At 33.7% G+C, this 16,869-nt stretch overlaps 1 protein-coding gene across 10 annotated transcripts in view; it reads left to right on the forward strand.

Moving 5' to 3' along the window:
• LOC126736209 (ankyrin-3-like) overlaps positions 1-16,869 on the forward strand; it is a 231,734-nt gene that overhangs the window by 207,587 nt on the left and 7,278 nt on the right. For 8 of the 10 annotated variants that reach the window (XR_007660632.1, XR_007660633.1, XR_007660641.1 and 5 more), the window contains 2 exons: positions 4,055-4,948; positions 10,758-11,297. The exons of the other annotated variants lie outside the window; for them this stretch is intronic. Coding sequence is in view for 5 of the 8 variants with exons in the window: in XM_050440464.1 (XP_050296421.1) it covers positions 4,055-4,948; positions 10,758-11,297 (1,434 nt within the window). In the remaining 3 variants the exon portion in view is untranslated. The remainder of the gene's footprint in view (positions 1-4,054; positions 4,949-10,757; positions 11,298-16,869) is intronic. 10 annotated transcript variants of the gene reach the window in all.

Here is a 16,869-nt window from a genome sequence, read left to right on the forward strand (position 1 = left end):
GCCATGTGATTTTAACCTATTTATTTAATATAATTTAAACATACATTCAAAATATTACTCTTTAACGTAAAGTTAAAAATGTTAAATAAAAAATAATAATATCGATACAGATTGAACATAAAAACTGTAATTACAACATTAACATTTTATCTTATACATAAACCACATATAGTTTCGTGTGGATTCGCCTTAAGGCATTTAAAATTTTAAAGCTTTTTTCCTTTTGTACGTTTCTGAATGCTTCTTCGGTTGAAGTTCGGAGTTCATCTATATTATTATGCCCATTTGCATAAATTTTATTTTTTAAGTATGACCCTACAAAGAGGTCTTACTTAAAATACTTAAATCCGGTCACCCCATTAAATATGCCGCTGCTGCTTATATGAGATTCCTCAGATGATCATGTAACCTTTTTTGCAAAATTCGGATCTTTATTAGTTTTGGTTAAAAACCAATTAGAAAATTTCATCCAATCGTTTAAGTCGATCGTCAGGATGAAATTCTCGAACAATATTTACCATATACGGTTTAAATTTGATTTCTTAAAATTTTTTGCATTTTTGTTTCTAAAATTCATAGCTCTTCCTCTATTTTTCTACAGGAAATGTGGGATCCTGCTTCCACACACACTAAATCAATTATTTCGCCAGCTTCATTTCTTTCAACATGATGTTCCCTAGGTTTTGAATAGCAGCCATAATTTAAAAGATTGGATTTTAATCGGAATACCGTCGCCCTAGATGGCTGACGTCTTTCTGGAAACCTAACAAGATGTTTGATGCAAGCAACAAAACATTTTTTATGCATGTGTGAAAGAATTCATGCCTTACTATTCAAAAAAAACTAATATAGGGGAAAAGTCCTTATATTGGACCACCTAACAAAATACCTCTGTAAAATGAAATTATGTGAACCAAATTGTAACAAAAAAATTGTACATAACTTTAGGCCTGTTATAAATGTATAGAGCTTACAAAACAGGCTAAAACCTGTTGTTAGCAAAAAAAAAACAAATCAAAATAGAGTCATTGGTCCAATTTAGGATACTGGTTTCCTATTTTGAACGGCAAGTTCCCTAAATTGGACCATGTCTATGTTTTTTTATTTTTAATTAAAAAGCGTTTATTAAACTATTCAAATACAGTACAAAACTAAATGTAATTCTGAGATTAATATACTAATATACATAAAAGCCTAAAATATTGGGTATATAAAAGAAAAAAATCAGTCACTGTCAGACTCGCAGTTTATGCATTCATAGAACTCAGTATTGCGACCAGTGGTGCACTTTAAGTGTGCCCACTTCTTGCACAAAAACAGCGTATCCACTCTTCCCCTGGACCAGGACGCAAAAATTGAGATAGGCAAACGAGACAAAGGCACTCTTCGTCTTCCGTTTTCAATTCACTTGATGACTTTTGCGGCAAACGGCGTTTTCCCTTATCAAATTTAGATGCAGAGGACTATCCCTTGAAGGTCGGCTTTGAAGAAAAAAATACCTTTTTAACGGTTTGAGGAGGTGCCACTTTCTTATGTTGTTTTTCTTCAAGGGCATCCTTGTAGGGGCTACTAGTTATTATTGTCGTAGAACTGTAAAAACCTGCTGTGCACGATTTTCGCTTTAAAATTGGTAGAGGACATATTTCAGAAATGGATATTCTTTTTTGGGGCGATGGCGATGGCTTGGAGCATGCGAGCTCTACCGATATATCTGAGGGTGTGGAGGCATGTTGGGATAGGCTGTTGATGTTAGTAGAAGTACTCTGAGACATTTCGTTTACTGAAGAGGTAATGTTGTCTTCTGGCGCATTTGTAGGCTCGATGTTCACATTGGAAAGGCAAACGAAATCACTGTCATCAAACACATTTTGATCTGAAGGCCATATGCCGCATTTCGCAAATCCGCTTATAGCATTTCTCACTGATACAGCTTTTGCATATGCTTCTTCCAGTAATCTTGATACCTGAAATTGCGTAATATTTTTGGGTAGGGTGCGCACGAAGCCATTTATCTGCTGCTTGACTGTAATATGAACTAAGGGGCTTACAGAATGAGACGTCACAGGGTTGCAACCTGTCGATAGTGTGTGCTTTATGCGATTCCATTATCCCTTGCTAAAATTATGGCTTCTAAATTTTTTGTATGGATTTTTTAGATGGCTTCGCAAAATTAATGAAATGCCTTAGCCATTTTGCGAATAATTCACTCGTTATCCAGCCCGATTCTGAGCAAGCAAATTCTGTTTCTGGAGGTGCGCCTTCTTTGAGTTCATCTTTGAATCTTATTCGCTTGAATATAAGCATCGGTGGGACGCACATACCAGCAGCATTAATGCAGCAGACACATGTCGTGTTTACTCCACGTTCTCCGCTTGTAAGAGATCCTATTTGATGCTTACCCTTCTGTCCAATTTTTTGCGGTCTCTGGACTGTAGAAAGGCCGGTCTCATCGACGGACCAAACTTATGTTTATCGTAAAGAGCAGTGAGGCAATTAAAAAAAGCTTCAACTTTTTCCTTGCTGAACCCTACAGCCCTCGCCGCTGAAGTTGCCTCCGACTGGCGAAGCGATAGCTCTTTGTGTCTAGACATAAAACAATAATACCACTTTTTACCCGCTCGTCCATTTTTAAACCTGTGCGGAATTCCATTCGCTTCGGCGACATCGTATGCGAGTTTCCTTAAATCACTACGAGTGATTCCAAACAGACTTCTCTCAAGCTCTAGAACATGCTTTACTATCTCTTCCTCAATTTCTGGTGGAAGATCTGCGACTCGTCCAAATTTTTTTTCACTTCCATGAACATGTTTGCTTTTGTCGTCAATTCTGCGTTTTAAAGTTGCCTTCGGTATTTTATACCTTCTAGCTATTTCGTTTAAACCTATACCTCCATTTTGATGGGCAAATAAGGCTTGTTTCATATCTTCCTCGTTCCATTTTCCATATTTTCCACGTTGTGACATATTTACCTTGAAGAAAAAAAAAAGTTGCCTAATTTGGATCGGTCCAAAATAAGAATTATTAAGTGGTTCAATTTAGGATACTATAACCTCACTTTAAAATAGTCGTTTTTAAAACGGTTTTGTTGTGAAAAACAGGTAAACTATTAGGCGAAATAATAGGTGACAACCTGTTTAAAATGTATACATAGGCAGATGACAAAGTTACTCACCAGTAAAAAAATAAAGCCCTAAGAAGCTAACAGCAAAATTACATCAGCCAGCACGAAAACATAACACATGTTATTTCCCGAATTATCCGAACTGTACAGATTTTCTTGTTTCGGGCTGCGGCTAGCAAATATATAAGCTATATCTACCGGCCAACAGATTTCGCCTGGCACAGTTTTTATTCGAATAAAGGTGATGGTCCAATTTAAGAGCCGGTCCAAAATAGGGACCTCTCCGATTAGATTATGACACATCAGTGTATTCAGAATAAAAAATGCAAAAATTTGACGTTAAAATATACAAGTTGTTCCATTTGAAAAGTGCCAAGTTTGTGCCCAATTTTAAAAACAGTGCTCTAAAAAGATTTTTGAATACGCGACTGACTTTTATGAAAAAATATCAATTATAGGCAGTTTTTTTTTCTAAAGTTTTATAAAAAAGTGATACAGGGTCGCGAAAACCGCAAAGTTATATCCTAAAAAATGACAGATATACACTGCAATCTCATTTAAAATGGGACGCAGTGCACATTTAAAAGGTGTTGATATTGTACGTTTCTTTCTTCAGTATTAGTCCTATCATTACTATTATCTCATTTTTTTTTTGAGATGATGGGTTTTCCTTTGAACGATTAGCATTAAAATTAAAGTTATCACCAATTGCACAATGATGTTGAGCGAGAGCAGTATTGTTTTTTTCCCACAAATTTTCTAAACAAGGTAAAGAAGAATAATTCTCTTTTGTCCTTGAAAAAAGACTTTAAAATAAACGTCGGCCAACACGAGATTTATTACCGTTCCTACTCTGATAACTCTCTAATCATCTGATAAAAGGCGCACTGCACCTTTGATATGCAAACTAAATAATTTAAAATATTAAAAAAGGAACCCCAAAACCGACCGAATCGACTGAAGAAACACCAGCATTTACCTCGACGCCGAACAAACGACCAGACGTAGACCCTATAGAAATTCTCAAAAAGAACGTCAACGATACCTTAACTTTCTTACATCAAGAACGCAACGATTTTCTTCCGTTGGAAGACTGCGACATTCCTCCTAGAAAAAATGATCACATTTCCAGCCAAATCGATTTAGAATACATCAGTTTAAAGACCCCCAAAAAGAATCAAGAACCTAGTTTAGCTGAAAAAGAACAAACGGAAAAAATTAACAGTTTAGATGCTGTAGATGATTTTGTTGACGATCGAGAAGAAACACCAATGAAAACAACAAACAGTATAGATAATGTAGGTGATTTCGTTAACGATCGAGAAGAAACACCAGTAAAAACTATTCGTTTCGAGATTACTGACGATCAAAGAAACGATACTAAATTCGTAACTTTAACCGATTCTTCTGAAGCAAAAGAATCCGACAACAATATACGAAACTTAGCAGAGAAAGAAATTCACTCGCTGATCGTCGAAGCCGAAAATGTGGTTTACGATATGCGGCAAAACGCACAAGATAAAAACGCAGAGGAACCGGCCGAGGACTCCCTGGATAACCTTGAGAGTCTCAAGGACGACTCGCTGCAAGAAAAGAGTGAGGAGGTATTTAGATTCCTCGACAATGAGGCTTCAAGTCCGTTATTGTTAAAATCTCAGGATGAGTTTCATATTCAAAAAGAGGCGGAGGTTGGAAGTGAAGAGTCTAGTATATCTGAGTCTCATACAGCAGGATCAGTAAGTCCCGTGAAGAGCTCTATCCCGTTGTCGAAGGGAAGGAAAGGGAAGGATAAGAGAAGAAAAGGAAAGAGCAGTAGGAGTGAGGAAGGTAAGTCATCTTGTTGTATTTTTTTTATATAATATTATAATATTCTATTGAACCAGAATCAATGTAGAATCCAACTTTACTTTAAATTAATTGCTTAATATAATAATAATAATAATCCCAATTTATTAATGTTTTTGCATATATTTGATCATTTTCGGGGCGCTCAATGATTATATTAGAGAATATACAAATTATGGTATATGGTTTAAATAGATAAACTAATTTTAGCAGTATAAAAAAAACATGAATACATAGTACAAAATATGTTTAAATTTAGAGGCTAGAGGATTGGTTCTTCTTTTCTTTAATAGAAAAGTTAAAAGAGACCATTTATGAAGAAAAAAATTTTGATGAATTTTATTTGTTTTTTAACAAGAAACTTAACTTTTATCAATCATCTCTGAATATTTAACTATATTTAATTTATTTTATATATCATCTTGATCAATAAATGTTAAGAGTATCTAAATAGAATTATAAAAACTTATGTAATTATTTTTATAAGAAGGAAAAAATACGCAAAAGATAACAGAATAATGAAAATTTAATGCAGTGAAGTATCAAACTTTCTGTTGTTACTTCAACGAGAAACAAGTGCAATTTATTAAAACAATTTACTTTACATTTTTGTCTATTTAAATACTGTTATAATTTTACTTATTGTAAATTAATAATTTTGGCGCCCTGAAGATTGCAATTCAAATTTCCGTCATAAATCTTTAACCAACGGAATACATATTCACGGTCAAATAAGTAAAAGTATAAAAACTAAATATATCAACAAACCAAAAGAAATATATAAATTTATAAGTGTTAAAAATCTAAATAGCTTTTTCAACGCATTTTATAAGTACATCCCCTGGCTTTAATGATACATATATTTTAAATGATAGATTTTCCTAGTCCAAAAGTCGAAAGCAACCAAGATACAGGGTGATAAACTTGTAATGTAATTTTTTTGAATTTTTGTCATAAATTTAATATTTATTATTAATTTTTAATACAATTTGGAACATGATTTTTTTATATGGCAAATCTTAAAATTAATCTTGTGCCACCAGCAACATGTTGATGGTGGCACAAGATTGTAACGATAAGACAACGATGTAACAGACTAAGTTTAATTATTCACACCTACCCAAAAAATTTAGAACATTAACATTAACATAGTACCTCTCACAAAAAAAAAGAAAAATACGCACATTAGTTACCCACACTAAACACAAATTTTCAGTCTCCACCCATACCCAAACTAACAATATTGACCCTTCAGTATTTTACGCAGACAGCTGCTGACTCATCAGACGCATCATCATTCCCCTGCGAAAAGTCTGAACAGACACCAACCCAACTCAAAATTTATGCCCACAGAGTTCATCTGATATGCAAAATTATAGGAAAAGGACCTTTTAAATAATTGAGTCTTATGTCTTGAAATATGAATTGTGTTTCTTCTTAAGCCCAAATGGTGAACATCATTTCTAAAAGTAATCTTAAGGTATAGGTAAGGTGGACTACGGTATTTAAGAGTTTTATTAAAAAAAGTAAGTGAATAAGCAACCCTACGATTTTGCATATTTAACCACCCCAGCTCGGAATGGTTTTGCAATCGGCACCTGTCATTATAGTCTAGGCACCAACTGTAAACAACATCGCAATAATTGCATTGTGACAGCACTAAAGAGTCACACAACATTTTTTTAATATCTTCACTTAGATAATGCCTATGCAAGTAAATTAATTTTAAAGCAAAATACCCTTTTTTTAGAACATTAGAAACGTGTTGATGAAATCGCAAATCACTATCCACTATTAAGCCCAAACTCTTGCAATTATCTACAACAGGAATATTAACATCACCCATCTTAATATTAATAGTGTTGCTGTTTAAAATATGGTTAATTTTTTGCTTATTACCAATAAACATTACAGACGACTTAGAAGGATTTAATTTTAAAAAATCCTTTGAAGAAATATCACATATGGCTTGGAAGTCTTGATTAATTTTTGCTTCCGCATTTTTAGCATCTTCTGGCAGAAAAGAGTAATACAATTTTTAAAAAGTTAAATTTTTTATTTAAAATCTGCATTGTGTAAATAGTTTTGAAAAAGTATGCTTCAAAAATCTAGCTACTATACAACTTTTCGAGATATTTACATTTTAAGTTTTCAGTGTGCTCAAGATAAAATTTTATTTTCCTACTTCAAGCTAGGCATCTGTGCCTGACAAGATAAATTATTATAATGCTCATTGTCACTGTCATAGTTTATGTTCTTCATTTATTTTGATGAGTTGTTATAAAAATTAAAACTCATACTTTTAGTAATGTTATCTATGACTTACTATACCTTGTTGCGTTAGTGTTAGTTCCAGTGTTAATTGTTTATTTATCACTTTAGTTTAAAATGCCTAGGAATAATTTTTTTCTAATTAGGAAATGTGAGATATGGTTTTGTATATACAGTATTGTGCATAAATATAGCAACAAGCGATGTTTTCAAAAATATTATTTGCTCCTTCATTTATTCCATATTATTTCTTTACTTTTAAGTACATGCCTCTGTATTATTTACAGTGGTGGCCAACTAATTAGAAACAGTGTCAATAAATTAATAAAAATCATAAATCTTTTGTAAATAAAATTGTTTATTCTTAAATTTCTCGCCCATTGTCGTAACTAACATTTAACTTTAATATTACCATAAATTTAGTGGACTGTCTTCACATATATACTTTAAAAAAAAAATTAATTTTTTATACAAATATTGAACTGGACAACTAATTAGAAACCAAAGAATTATCAATTTAAAAAAACAAAATAAGAACTCTAAACCCTAAATAAATTAATATTTTGTAGCAAATCCCTTATTTTCAATGACAGCTCTACATCTCCTGGGCATTGACTCCACCAGATGTTGACATCTCGCTAGTGGTATCGATTTCCACGCCTGCTCTGCTTCTTCCGCCAGATTTTTAAGGTTTTTAATATTTTTATGTTCTAAAAGTTTTTTCAGGTCTCTCCAAAGATTCTCAATGGGATTGAGATCCGTACTACATGAGGGCCAATCAAGTACATTAACATGGTTATCATCAAACCATTTTTTTACAGACTTAGCCGTGTGCTTGGGATCATTGTCTTCTTGCAAAACCCAAGACACCGGCAAAGTTTCATCAGCAAACGGCATCATGTGGTTCTCCATAATATCTTTGTATTTTTCTTGGTCAAGAATACCGTCAATTTTCACTAATGGACCAACACCACGCCACGAAAAACATCCCCATAATTTTATATTTCCACCTCCATGTTTGACTGTGCTGGTTGTATACTTCGGATTATTTTCCGCACCCCTTGGTCTTCTCACAAATATTCTACCATCACTACCAATGCGATTTATTTTTGTTTCATCAGACCATAATACTTTTTTCCACTCTTTTATGGTCCAATTAATATGGTCCTTAGCGAATTTTAATCTAGCCTGGCGATTTTTCTTCTTTATCAGTGGTTTCTTTCGGGATACTCGTCCAAATAGGTTGGCCTCATTAAGTCGTCATCTTATAGTTCGTGATGATATCGCGATACCTGGAGAAAGTTCTTCTTTAATCTGGTTGGAGGTTAAAAATGGATTCATTTTAGCCATTCGAACAATAGTTTCATCAGTTCGTTGGCTGGTTTTTTTAGATCTTCTCTTGCGTGGAATATTTTCGTACGTTTTATGTTCTTTTATGTGTTTGAGTACATAGAAAACCATTTTTTTTGAACATTTTAGGTGGTCAGCTATTTTACTATAAGTCCAACCTCTTTCCCTTAGCGTAAACATTATTTTACGCATTGACGGACCACAATTTTTTTTCTACCCATTTTAAACTGTGGAAGACACAAAGACAAGGCTTGTAGATATTTTCGTCGTTTCTAAGTAGATGGCCAACTGTGTTATCTATAAATTTTGTTTATATTCTGCATTCCTTACAAATTTCTTAGTGGAATGTCTATAAATAAATTATATATTGCTGTTGTGATGAACAATCAAAATTTTACAACAAGTTGGCTTTAAAGAACTGAAACATTGAATAAAGTATTTTTTTAAAATCGTTTCTAATTAGTTGGCCACCACTGTATAAATATACCGAGATATTATAAGAATGCCAATGCAGAGTAAGGAACTTCATGTTTGTTTATTTAGACAATGTGCATAAATATAGCAACATTCTTGTTTCGCATTTATTTTATCAGTTAAATATCGATTTACCTACTGTAAATTTTTTATTTTTGAATCTCAGAATTAACTTAAAATGGGTCGCTCAAAAACCGTCTCTGGTGATGTAAGAAAAATTATTCTGGAGCATTACGAAAATGGTGTTAGGCAGAGTGACATTGCAAGAAGCTCACGGCTTCACAGGCCAATCGTAACCAGAGTTTGCAAAAAATTTCGCCTTACTGGAACAGCTGCACCAGCGCCCATTCCTGGTAGACCCAGAAAAACAAATTTGAGGATGGATAGGCAGCTGCTACGAATTTTCAAAGAAAATCCTTTTTTGTCTTCTTCCCGTAAGGAGAAGATTACTTGATGCCAACTTACCTGCTCGTCGCCTCGCCAAAAAACCGTTACTCTCAAAGAAGAACGTCAAGGCTCGTTTTCACTTTGCCCAATCTCATGTCCACTGGTCTGTAGCTGATAGAAAGTCGTATTTAGTGATGAATCTAAATATAAATTATGCAGGACTGATGGAGTGATGTACGTCAGACGCCCCAGTGAACAAAGATTAACCAAAAAGTACATTTGCCTCACAGTTAAACATGGAGGGGGAAATATTCTTGTATGGGGATGTTTCTCGGCTCCTGGCATGGGACCCATAATAAGAATAGTGGGCAAAATGGATCGTTTCATGTACAAAGACATTCTGCAAACACATTTAGTGCCATATATGGATGAAGTCATGCCAGTAACAGCCATATTTCAGCATGACAGCGATCCAAAACATGCTTCTCAATTTGTTAAGAGGTGGCGATCCAATAAAAAAATAAATGTAATGGTCTGGCCATCTCAATCGCCAGACCTAAACCCTAAATATTGAATTGATTTTAATTTAGTTGGGTTATATTTTTTTAGAATCAAAACTATTTTTTGTTGCTATATTTTTGAATAATAAATTTGCATAAAACAATTTGGTGTTTTATTTATAATGATACAAAAAATATTATAATATGAAAATATAAACAGGCTCTAACTATTCTTGTAAATAATATATAAAACTTACTTATAAAATAGATACTAAAAGATATATAACAGGAAAGTTCAATGTTGCTATCTTTTTGCACAATACTGTATGCTCAAGAAAATTACAACGGTTAAATTTATCATTCTGTATCTCGGTTGTCTTTGACTCTCGGTCTAGGAAAATTTACTTTAAACAATTTTTTTTATTTTAAAGAAATCTTCTGTTAAATTATTTACCACTATTTATGGGGCACCCTGTAAGTTTCCTCACTATAAAACCCTATTTAATTTTGAGTAAATATAGCATGAAAAAGCAGACGTTTAAAAAAATCTTTGTTAGTAAATTTCGTATCTAAATGAAACTTGTTTTGAGTTTTCATTGTACAAAGTCATAATTAAAAATATCCATCGACACAGCTCTCATTGATTGCACCAACAAGAATTTTAGAAATGTGATCTAGTTGGTTTCCAAAAGCTTCATGAATGCACAATAGAAAATATAAATTCCTTTAAAATTAATATTAGTATTGATGTGGATATTTTGCAATGATGTTACGTGCTTTGAAACCTATAATTAATAATCGAATTTCAGAAAGAAATCAAACCTGGGAAACAGAACCCAAATCTCTCGCCGAAGACGAACTTTCTAGCAAAATTCCAATCAGCAAATCGACCAAAGTAAAAACGATAAAAAAACACTCCAAAGACCCTTTAAAAGAGTTCGCCAACATTTCAAAAGACATCGACTGGGAAAAGGATGATGAAGCGACCGTCACCACTAAAATAATAAAAACGGTAACCACTAGCGACCCGATCGTAAAAACTACCATCACGAGAATAACCCCGGAAAAATCGAAAATTACCAATCGCGAGACCAAAAGCCCCGACTCTGCTACAAAAGATCACGAAAAGAGCAAAATTCCGGTGTTAAAAACTGAATCGTTGGTGATAGCCGCACAGAAAGATCATAACGAGTCAGATTCTGAGGAGGAATCGCAGAGGTCTCCCCCGTTAAAGGGGATATTAAAGAAACCCGCTCAGCATGAAGGGATGATCGCCAACCCTATTGGGAGCTCTAGTGGATCCGATATAGCGTTGCACGAAGAAGGAGCTGAGCTTAGTTCAGATTCAGGTGAGTTTCATATGTTGTTGAAAGAATAATTTACTGATAGTTTTATTGAACAATAATTATATCATCTAGCAGGATTATTACTTAATAGCATTAAATCGGTTGACTTAGTACTGAATAGTGAGCTAAAATATCTGGAAATAATGGATAAATTGACGTGTTTTTTGTTTTGTAAGAAGTTAATAAGGATGGTTCGTTTTCAAATGAAAGCTCTGTATGTGATGGCGCAACTTAAATTCTTAACCGACAATTTATTAGTTAGGATTGAAAGAACTCTATTTTAGATGTCCATTTTTTAAGTAGTATTAGAGCAAATATTTATTAAGTTGTGTACTATCATGATGGTTGGTATATTGGCAGGAAAATAAAAGATTTGGTAGATTTTAAATTGGAAAAAAAATTTGGAGTGTATTGTGGCATGGCCAGAAACAGGAGACCAGGGATTTATAATTTAAAGATTTCACCTTGTGGGAATTTTCTTTCTTAATTCAGGATAGCCGAAATCAGTAAATAAACGCGAATAAATTATGTATTTTTGAAAGATTTTATGATTTTTTGAAAGACTAGCAATGGGCTCCTGTTTATTGCCATTTCTTAGTGAAGTATTTCTTAGTCACTTAGAAACAAAAATAATGAACAGTAATTTTAAAAATAATCATCTTTTATAAACGGTATGTGGATGATATATGTATGATTTGGAATAGACGTGAGGTAGAGCTTACAAATTTCCATGTCAACTCTCTTTACACTAAAATTGAGTTCACAATCTTCGGAACATAACAACACCTTACTATTCTTAGATCTATTACTTAAGAGGAAAAAAATAAGATATCCTTTGAAATATTCCGTAAACAAGCAACAACAGATAATATTATACAATATAATTCAACATCACCGTCCTCACATAAATTTGCTGCTTTCCATTTCTTGTTTTACAGACTTTTTAACATCCCACTTTCTCGTAAAGCTTTTAAAAGAGAGTTCCTTACTATTAAGAATATGGGTAGAACAAAAACACAAATTATAATAACTATTCTTTTATTTTTATTACTTAAGCAGCGAATGAAGCAAAAGTCGAAAAAGGAATGAATCTTAAATATATCCCTTTTAATACAGACTAATACGGACCTAATGAATCGGTCTTTGTATTAGTATTACTATTATTATATATTAGTATTATTAAGTAATAATGATCGTAAATTTGATTCTCTTACAGTTTTTGAAAAAAATATTTTTTTTCGCAAAGAGAGAGTTTTGCAAATAAAATAATGACAGAAACTCATTAAAGTTTTTTTAAATGAAAAGTTTATTAATTAAACAAGAAATAATAGGTTTCGTTTTCACACAAATCTTGGTCACCATCACTTGTTATCGTACTTGCAGCAGTTTGCTTTAGGATATTTTTGTAGAAGCTTAACTCTGGTAGTTTTCTCCAGTCTTCACCATAATGCTTAACCAGTAAACTAATAATAGAAGCTTTATCGCCTTTAAGTTTGTTGCTTAGTGGTACTTCTTCGGCTCTAGGGATGAAAACGAACAATTTTTTTTACAAACACTTTTAGGCGTTCCTGTGTTATTCAAGTAATTAATCTCACCTTGAACTAAACTGTGTGTTTCTTTTTATGAAAAATAAATCGTTTTGCGTTGCTAAATTTGAAATGCCAGGCTCCAGGAAGTTTTACGATTTTTTTTGCTTCAGTTTTCCAGTCTTGTACGGTCCGGTCCAGTCAACACCTATTTTTCTAACTGTAGCATGTTTACTTATTATAGCGTCGTAATGACTGGATTCTACAATAACGGGTACTTTTTTTACTTCCTTTTCTATTAATCCGAAAACTCTATCTGGGGGGATAAAAGAGTGCCCTACAATTGGAAATGTGAGCTCAATATTTTTAATATTTTTTGGAGATTCTTTAAGAAGCCAGTAGGCTAACATTGTCATCATAGTTGTGTTCTTGTTTTGTCCGCCGCACCCATCAGCGAACAAGTTAATTTTTGTGACAGAAGGCTCAAATATTTTGGTGTTTAATGCATGCCTAACTGCCGAGGCTATTGTGTTCGCATTTTTTTGAGTATCAATTTCCGTCTATAAATACGCGTTCACGTTTGCAGGTGTTAACTTGGTGTTAGACGTTCCAGACACTATAGTAAAATTGTTGTAATTTATTTGCTGGCTGAAATATGCGGCTTGGTCTGGTAATCGAGGCAGGGAGAAGTTTTTCTGGCAGTCAAAGGAAAAAGACACTGTGTTTGGTTTTGGATGTTTCAAGAGACGGAAGAACGCCTTTGCCTTCAATAAATGAACGCGATTCTCTGTTGTTAACTTATATCTTTTTTCAGCTGACGTTGTCAATTTTACAACAGCAATCTGTAAGTGGAGTTCCAAACGCAATATTGTAATTTGCATTCACGAATTTTCTAAAATAACTGATTCTAACGTGCAAATCCTCAGTAACGCGTTGTTGATAGTAAGTATAAAGCTTTTTAAAATTTAAATCGCATGGCACACTAGTCTTGCTCCTACAATAGTGAGATTCTGCACATGTTAAAGATTCTATAAAGTCTTTTATATGTTTCCGTTTTTCATCGTTCTTGCGACCTACTCTGTCCCCTCCTCTTCGTTCTTTCGGGAGCTCTCCATTTTTGACAAAATTACGAAGTATTCTTTGCACTCGGTTTCCACTAAAATTCGTAATGCCTAGAAACGCATTTTTGCACACTCTTATTAATTTTCCATCTTTCAAACAAACATTGTATTGAATCGAGACTTGAGCGTGATTGGATTTTCCTCTCTTCGGTTTATGTCCTTTGCAACAGTTCAGTATGAGATTATCCTGATCTAGATTCATACATGTATCCGTGGAATTGTTTAATTTGATTCATTGTTAAAGTTCTGCAAAAATACGGTTGTCCGGGTTTACCATCGTGACCACAAGTTGGAAAGTTTGGAAGCACGTGTGGTGTATGTCTGAAAATAATATAATTTCAGCTAATTAGTTACTATTAAACCGATTAAGGGTCTTTTTTAAGCCATACCTATCCCTTTTTTTAACAGCCCTAGCGTAGTTTTCCGGTTGTCGCTCTTTCTTGCGTGCTTTTCCTCTTGGAGAAGGTAAAATCTTATAATCATTATTTAACTCATCCATAGCAGCAAATCGCACCAAAAATTAATTAATATTACACGTCAATACACAACGAAATTGCTAATAGAACTATACTCTATTTCAGAAGTGTATAGAGCAATAAACTGGGGAATTCGGTTCTGTTTGGCTACATTTCGTGGTAGTTCATAGGCGCAGGTACTTATAATATTTATGAATTTAATTTTCACGGATTAAATGCCTTTATTTTGAAAGAGATTAAATACTAAATAAATACTTTTAATCCTTTTGTATAGGTACCTATCTTTTAACGCTTTGTAACATGCAAAAATGGGGTCAGGTAATATATACTTTTAAATAATACTTTTAAATCATATTTTAAACGTTATAAAAATATATTCGATTCACTCTATGTAAACAAAGCATGGCGTTAGTCACGTAGGCACAAGAATAGCGTGCTTATTGGTTGACGAGCAAATAAGCAGTTTTGCAAATGAACTGTGAAAGCAAAGAAAGAGTTTTGCAAATAACCTGCAAATTTGTACTAACTTTTATATGAGAAAGAGGCAGTTATGAAAGATTTCAACGATAGTAATACGTTCCTTATTTAAAACCTGTTGAACTTGGCGAAAAAAGTGAGTTTTGATTATTTTGTCGATTAGAGACTTTTGCAAATAACGGCCTCATATATATAATGTATTTTCAGTACGTAAACAAGTATAAATTATCATTTAATTTAATCAAACAACAAACTATAATACTTTTAGGTCGTTTACTTATTTAGGGCCAATCTCGTCCCAACTATCCCGCTTTTTTTCTCCCTTTGGCATAACCCCAGCTTTTAAAAACAATAATACATTAAAAAGACATCTAAAATTAAAGATAAACTACCCCCGCTACCTTCTCCGGGAGTTTATGAGATTAGGTGTAAAGAGTGCCCTGCAATTTACGTCGGCCAGTCTGGTAGGAAGATTTCCATTAGGATTAGTGAACACAAGGCTCAATATAATAAATTTAAAAATACCGATATTACAGTCACCAGATCGGCTTTTGCTAATCACCTCCTCGACTCCAAAGTCCAAACATAATTTTCCTGACAGCCAAAATATAAAAATACTTCATCAGTGCAATAAAAGTAAAAAACTAGACTTGCTGGAGACGATGGAAATTAGTAAAGCTTTTAAAAGCCCAGATCTGTCTTGTGTTAATATGAAAGGTTCGAATTTGATGGCCACCTACTTTTTAATAACCTTAAATAATTCTAGACTTTCAAATGATTGTTAGATTTCTGAAATGTATAAGGTGATTTGTTTGTTTAGTTAAGTTCACATCATCTTAATTATTATAGGTCTGATGATTTCGCTCTAGTCGAGCGAAACATGTAACCTTTGTCATTTTATTAAATATTTCTGGGATGCTGTAACTCTTGTAGCTTTATGCTCAAATTTTCCATAAAAAATTATCAAACAATCAATTGGATTGTTTTTGAAACCATTATATCTCTGTGTTACAATGTGATTTGGTTGTAAATCACATTGTAACATTTATTCACACAAGTCATGTCTTACTCTTTAATCATACGACCAAAATTAAAGGATTTTAATTACGACCTTCTATTGAGATGGAAATATAATATATTTGCAAAAGAACTTCTCGATTGACTTTAGCAGATTTGGCCTTAAAAACTTGAGTAGAGTTAAATATGAGTAAAGAAAATTTGTGTTTTGCTTGAAAACCCACCATATGTACGATGGCCACAGAAACATACTACCCTTATTATGAATACGAGGACTGTTCAATAAAGACTCAGACTCAGGCTATGAAAATTTTATTACAAAGAATTATACATCAACGCTTCTGTCACGTTCAAAGTAGTCACCATTCAAGGCGATACATTTATTCCAGCGCCGCTGCCACTCCAAAAACGCGTCCTCGAAGCTCTTCTTAGTCGTGCGCTTAAAAATCGCCTCTAAAGCTTTAACAGCAGCATCTCCGAAGGGAAAACGCCTTCCTTTCAGGTCCCTTTTTGCAGTGGGATAAAGAAAAAAGTCGTTCGGTGCTAAATCGGTAGCGATTAGACAGCGAGCTGTGTTTATCGTTTCTTCACGAAGCGCAGTAACAGGCGCTCCTGGACCGCCTTCCAGTTCACAGCTCTCTCTACCTTTTCGGAAGGCAGCGTGCCACTGTAAACACGTGGATTTTTTCATGCAAGCTTCACCGTACACATTCTTTAACTCACGATATGTTTCGAGTGGTTTTTTGTTCGATATCACCAAAAATTTAATCGCGTTACGTTGTTTTCGATATCCAGACATTGTAAATATTAAAGGCGACTTTCATACACGTCTTCTTCGCAATGTCACTACTTGATCAGATCGCTACCAAATTTGTACTGTAAATAGGTATTAGTATATTGTTTCATGCCGAGAGTCTGTGTCTTTATTGAACAGCCCTCGTATAAATAAATACACACA

The sequence above is a fragment of the Anthonomus grandis genome, chromosome 1 (genome assembly GCF_022605725.1).
Source record: "Anthonomus grandis grandis chromosome 1, icAntGran1.3, whole genome shotgun sequence".
Taxonomy (NCBI): Eukaryota; Metazoa; Arthropoda; class Insecta; order Coleoptera; family Curculionidae; genus Anthonomus; species Anthonomus grandis.